The sequence below is a fragment of the Cebus imitator genome, unplaced genomic scaffold (genome assembly GCF_001604975.1).
Source record: "Cebus imitator isolate Cc_AM_T3 unplaced genomic scaffold, Cebus_imitator-1.0 Scaffold18, whole genome shotgun sequence".
Lineage (NCBI taxonomy): Eukaryota > Metazoa > Chordata > Mammalia > Primates > Cebidae > Cebus > Cebus imitator.
Window position 1 is genome coordinate 5,074,026 of NW_016107333.1, and position 6,641 is coordinate 5,080,666.

Sequence of the window (6,641 nt, forward strand, 5' to 3'; positions counted from 1 at the left end):
TCCCATTACTGGGTATATATCCAGAGGATTATAAATCGTTCTTTTATGAGGACACACGCACACGAATGTTCATTGCAGCACTGTTTACAATAGCAAAGGCTTGGAACCAACCCAAATGCTCATCAATGATAGACTGGACACGGGAAAAATGTGGCACATATACACCTTGGAATATTATGCAGCCATAAAAAACAATGAGTTCGTGTCCTTTGTAGGGACATGGATGAACCTGGAAACCATCATTCTCGGCAAACTGACACGAGCAGAAAATCAAACACTGCATGTTCTCACTCATAGGCGGATGTTGAACAGTGAGAACACATGGGCACAGGGAGGGGAGCACTACACACTGGGGTCTGTTGGGGGGAACTAGGGGAGGGACAGCGGGGGAGTGGGGAGTTGGGGAGAGATAGCATGGGGAGAAATGCCAGATATAGGTGAAGGGGAGGAAGGCAGCAAATCACAGTGCCACGTGTGTATCTTTGCAACAATATTTCATGTTCTTCACATGTACCCCAAAACCTAAAATGCAATTTAAAAAAATACAAAAATTAGCCAGGTGTTGTGTCAGGTGCCTATAATCCCAGCTACTCAGGAGGCTGAGGCAGGAGAATTGCATGAACCCTGGAGGTGGAGGTTTCAGTGAGCCAAGATTGCACCATTGCACTTAAGCCTGGGCAACAAGAGTGAAACTCTGTCTCAAAAACAAAAAAGAAATTAAATTAAAAAAAATAAGCTAGAGAGTTTTGAGATTACATGGAAATGCTACTACTGTATTAAAGAAAAAAAATTTTTCTTTGAGACAGTCTTGCTCTGTTGCCCAGGCTGCAGTGCAGTGGTGTGATCTCAGATCACCAGAACCTCTGCCTCCTGAGTTCAAGTGATTCTCCTCAGTCTCCCGAGTAGCTGGGATTGCAGACACACACCCCTGCACCCAGCTAATGGTTGTATTTTTAGTAAAAATGGGGTTTCACCATGTTGGTCAATCTGGTCTCAAACTCCTGACCTTGTTATCCACTTGCCTTGTCCTCCCAAAGTGCTGGGATTACAGGCATGACCCACTGCGCCAGGCCAGAAGTTATTATTATTATTTTTTTAATACCTCCTTAGTGATAGGAGAGTCTTCTGGGGATGATATAAACTGTTCAGGTGGTTTCAGAAAAAAAAAAACTTTAGAAGCCCCTGTTGAGAACAAAGATAAATGAATATGGAGCAGCCCCTTGTGCCAAGGGCACTTTCCCAATGAGGAAGATCCACCATGAGTTGAACAACTGCATATAGGTCTTTGCAAAGCAAGATAATTTGACAGTAATACAAGTAATCTGATAGTAAAACTAGAAAGTGGTTTCTAGATGCTAAGTCCAGGAAGAGCTATTTTCCACAGATTCTCCCTGTTTGTAGTCTTAACTTTCAAATGTGAGGCATTAAGGCATGTAAGTCAGAACTGATCAACCATGTTCCAACTGTTTAGGAGAACTGTGGGAGTGTAGCTTTCATACTATTGTCTTTGCCTCATCTTTCAGCTCAATCATCCAGAATTTGTGGAAGGCCTTGTGCTCATTAATATTGACCCTTGCGCTAAAGGCTGGATTGACTGGGCAGCTTCCAAAGTAAGTACCACATGAAGGTGTCCATCAGCTTTTCTTTGCCCCTCTCGAAACAGCTTACCTATTTTTCATTGAGGTATATATACAGGTAAGGGTAGAAATGTTAAGTATGTAACTTGAAGAATGTTTACATACATTATCACCATCCAATCAAAATATGGAATGTTTCCAGCTCACTCGGGGATTCCCTTGTATCTTTTCCTAATTGATACTTCCTCTCCTTCCCAGAAATAACCAATTCTGACTTTTGTCACCAGAGATGTTTTATCTGTTTTTAAAGACTTTTATCTGTTAAATTGGAATCATAGAAAATGTATTCTTTTCTGTCTGGTTTCTTTCATTCATCACAGTGTCTGTGAGACTCATCCAAGTTATGTGTAGCAGTAGTTCTAAATTACAATTGGGCTGAGCGTGGTGGCTCACACCTGTAATACCAGCACTTTGGGAGGCTGAGGTGGGCAGATCACCTGAAGTCAGGAGTTTGAGACCAGCCTGGCCAACATGGTAAAACCCCATCTCTACTAACAATACAAAAATTAGCCAGGAAAGGTGGCGGGCACCTGTAATCCCAACTACTCGGGACGGAGACGGGAGAATCACTTGAACCTGGGAGGCGGAGATTGCAATGAGCTGAGATCGCGCCATTGCACTCCAGCCTGGATGACAAAAGTGAAACTCCGTCTCAAAAAAAAAAAATTATAATTTAACCTTAGTTCCAAATTATTGTTTAGTAACCTATTGTGTGAATACACAGAATGAGTTGTTTCTGTTATTTGGATCTTATGAGTAAAGCTGCTGTGCATATTCCTTATGTCTTTCAGTAGACATACATGTTTATTCCTCTTGGGTTTATACCTGTGAGTGAAATTGCTGGGTCATAGGGCAGTTGTGTAGTTTTTTTGTTTGGTTTTTTTTGTTGTTTTTTTTTTTGAGACGGAGTCTCACTCTGTCGCCCAGGCTGGAGTGTAGTGGTGTGATCTCAGCTCACTACAACCTCTGCCTCCTGGGTTCAGGCAATTCTCCCTCAGCCTCATAAGTAGCTGGAACTACAGGTACGTTCCACCACGCCCAGCTAATTTTTTTGTATTTTTTTAGTAGAGATGGGGTTTCACCATGTTGACCAAGCTGGTCTTGAACTCCTCACCTCGTGATCCGCCCACCTCGGCCTACCAAAGTGCTGGAATTACAGGCATGAGCCACTGCGCCTGGTCAGGGCAGTTGTATGTTTAGCTTTAGTAGATACTGTCAGTTTTCCAAAGTATTTGACCAAGACCAGGCATGGTAGCTCACACCTGTAATTCCAGCACTTTGGGAGGGTGAGACAGTAGGATCATCTGAGGTCAGGAGTTCAAGACTAACCTGGCCAACATGGCAAAACCCTGTCTCTACTAAAAATAGGAAAATTAGCTAGGGTGTGAGGGCATGGTGGTATACATCTGTAATCCCAGCTACTCAGGAGGCCGAGGCAGGATAATTGCTTGAACCCAGGAGGTGGAGGTTGCAGTGACCCGAGATCACACCACTGCATGCCAGCTTGGGCAAAAGAGTAAGACTGCTTGTCTCAAAAAAAAATAAAATAAACTGTTTTCAAAGTATCTGACCATTTACACACCAGCAGTGTGTGAAAGTTCCAGTTGCTCCACATCCTCACCAACATTTGATATTACAGGTACTTTTAATTTTAGTAAAAGACGAGCAGTTTTAATATTTTAATATACATTATTTTTACATTTTCCATCACCAAAATAGCTTTAGTCATTAAAATAACAATTTTTAATTATATCATCTTTTAAATTTTAAGCTATGCTATAGGTAGATAATCCTGGGTTTTAATTTGTATCTCCCGAAGGGTAAGTGATATCAAACTTATTTTCTTGAATATCCTCCTGTGAAGTGCTTGTTCAAGTCTTTTGCTCTCACCCTCATTCCCCTCCGCACTTCAGAAAATATTCTGGATTGGGTATGGTGGCTCACGCCTATAATCCCAACACTTTGAGAGGCTGAGGCAGGCAGATCATGAGGTCAGGAGTTCAAGACCAGCCTGACCAACATGTTGAAACCCTGTCTCTACTAAAAATACAAAAATTAGCTGGGTGTGGTGGTGCACACCTATAATCCCAGCTACTCAGGAGGCTGAGGCAGGAGAATCACTTAAACCCAGGAGACGGAAACTGCAGTGAGCCTAGATTGCACCACGGCACTCCAGCCTGGGCAATAGAGCAAGACTCAGTCTCAAAAAAAAAAAAATTCTGTATGTGAGTCCTGGGTACATGGACTCACAGGGATCTTCTCCTAGTCTATAGTTTGCATTTTCACTTTCTTAACGAAATGAATGGATCACTCTACAACGAACCCCAACACCGTATCTGGGCTACTGCTTCCAAAGACATGTGGATTGCTGATGTTTGCCAACTGAAAAATGAAGGAATTTAACCTCTAAAATCTATTAAGGAGATAGGAAACTAAAGGGGAATGCTAATGACTTTACAAATATAAGCACTCCTAGTCCTAAACCAGAGTAAAAAATGGGTGATTCTGTTGGCAAAGGATATTTTTTAAAAAGAAAAAAGTGGGAATAAGGAAAAAATTATATCCTTTGTGTTACAGGATCTCTGGGGTGTCAATTTTTCTAGCTGGAAACATAACACCTTTGTTTGAGTTTCTGTCCTGCATCCAGGAAGAATGAGGTACACAGACAAATGAAGGGTGAAGAAGAGTTTTATTTAGTGTTAGAATAGCTCAGAGGAGTGGGTAGCTCCTCTCTGTAGGCAGGTTTTCCAGTCGAGTGTTCAGCTCTTAGCAGGCAGGAGGCCCTGGAGAGGGTGGCTCCTCTCCACAGGCAAGTCATTCTGATGTCTCTGCAGGTTTCTGAAGCTCTCAGCAGAGAGGATAGCTCTTCTCTGCTGACAGGTCATTTCTGTAGCTCCAGTGGAGAGTGTTTTCCTCTCTGCAGCTGGTTGTCCAGCCTCTGTCTTCTTATCCTTTGGTTATCCTCTACCCTGCTCTGGCTGAGGCCAGGGCTTTTATGGACCTCAGAAAGGATGAAATGCACGCTGACTGGTCCGTGGGCAGGCCAGGAAGAGGTGTCACAAGTCCCCACTCCAGTCCAGGGTCCTAGCAGTCCAGACCCCAGACTTCAGGGTCTCCTTGCTCTGAGGGTGGGGCCTTACTGGGGACCCTGCTCCCTTCTACCCAGGACTCCATCTGCCTCCTACTGCCATTCATGGCCCCAGTGCATGGCAGGGTCCTTCCTGGGGTGCCCAAGAATGCAGGCTGCAGAGATTCCCCAGTCCTGCCACCGCAGCTGCATCTGGGAGCTCCTACCCCACCAACTCAGAAGGGGCAGGGCTCCCGCTTGTCCCCTGCTCTTGCCTGCTTCCTGGAGCCGGAAGCCCAGGTCTGCAGCCAGAGGCCCAGGTCTGCAACCACAGGCGTGGTGGCTGCAGCAGCACCTGGAAAGGCAAATCCTGTTTGTTCACAGTTCCCCCAGGAGCACAGGGAGGCTCAGATCCACAGCTGCAGTTTGGACAGCTGTAGCCCTGTCCAGGAGGGCAGGGTTCCTGCTTGCTTCATAGAGCAGGAGGCTTGGGTCTGCAGCAGTTGGCAGCTCCTATCCCAACCCAGAAGGGGTGGGGCTTCCACCTGGGCAACAGAGCAATACTTCACCTCAAAATAATAATAATTTACTGTTGTAGGGTGCAGTGGCTCACACTGTAATCTGAGAACTTTGGGAGGCCAAGGAGGGTGGATCACCTGAATCAGGAGTTCAAGACCAGCCTGGCCAACATAGCGAAGCCCCGTCTACTAAAAATTTAAAAATTAGCCGGGCGTGGTGGTGCACACCTGTAATCCCAGCTACCCAGGAGGTTGAGGCATGAGAATTGCTTGAACCCAGGAGGCAAAGGTTGCAGTGAGCCGAGATCATGCCATTATACTGCAGCCCGGATGACAAGAGTGAAACTCCATCTCAAAAAAAAAAACGAAAACAACACTTTTTAGGTTAGAAAGGAAACAATTTTGAACCATTTTCTTGATGAAGTACAAATGTTATGTGTATGTTATTTTAATGTAAAACTATGGTATTTTATAGTAAATCACTGATTTCCAAAGAGAAGATTAAGTTTTTATTTCCTGCTAAAAGGTCCCCAATCTGTTCATCTCATCTTGAACAAATGCTTACCTCTCAGTACTTTCACATTGCCATAAATATTCTAATACACCATTGCAGGACATTGTCTCCAAAATGCTACCACCCAACTTGTTAAATGTATCAACAATCTTTATTGGCCAGGCACAGTGGTTTAACTCTGTAATCTGAGCACTTTGGAAAGCTGAGGCAGGAGGATCGCTTGAGCCCACGAGTTTGAGACCAGCCTGGGCAACATAGTGAGACCCTATCGCTACAAAAAGATTATTATAAGTAGGCCAGGCACACTGGCTTATGCCTGTAATCCCAGCACTTTGGGAGGCCGAAGTGGGAGGATCACCTGAGGTCTGGAGTTTGAGACCAGCGTGACCAACATGGAAAAACCCCGTCTATAGTAAAAATACAAAATTAGCCAGGCATGGTGGCATATGCTTGTAATTCCAGCTACTTGGGAAGCTGAGGCAGGAGAATCGCTTGAACCCGGGAGGCAGAGGTTGCGATAAGCCGAGATCACGCCATTGCACGCCACCCTGGGCAACAATAGCAAAACTCTGTCTCAAAAAAAATAAAACAAAAAAAATTTAAAAGTAGCTAGTTGTCCACCAGGCATGGTGGCTCATGCCTGTAATCTCAGCACTTTGGGAGGCCAAGGCAGGCGGATCACCTGAGGTCCGGAGTTTGAGTCCAGCATGACCAACATGGCGAAACCCTGTCTCTATTAAAAATACAAAAATTAGCTAGATGTGGTGGCAGGCTCCTGTAGTCCCAGCTACTTGGGAGACTGAGGCAGGAGAATTGCTTGAACCTGGGAGGTGGAGGTTGCAGTGAGTCGAGATCACGCCAGTGCACTCCAGCCTGGGTGACAGAGAGAGACTCTGTTTCAAAAA

At 44.8% G+C, this 6,641-nt stretch overlaps 1 protein-coding gene across 7 annotated transcripts in view; it reads left to right on the plus strand.

The window, feature by feature from the left end:
• NDRG3 (NDRG family member 3) overlaps window positions 1-6,641 on the plus strand; it is a 91,234-nt gene that overhangs the window by 64,751 nt on the left and 19,842 nt on the right. For all 7 annotated transcript variants that reach the window (XM_037732746.1, XM_017512629.2, XM_017512623.2 and 4 more), the window contains one exon: window positions 1,524-1,610. In XM_037732746.1, the coding sequence (XP_037588674.1) occupies window positions 1,524-1,610 (87 nt within the window). The remainder of the gene's footprint in view (window positions 1-1,523; window positions 1,611-6,641) is intronic.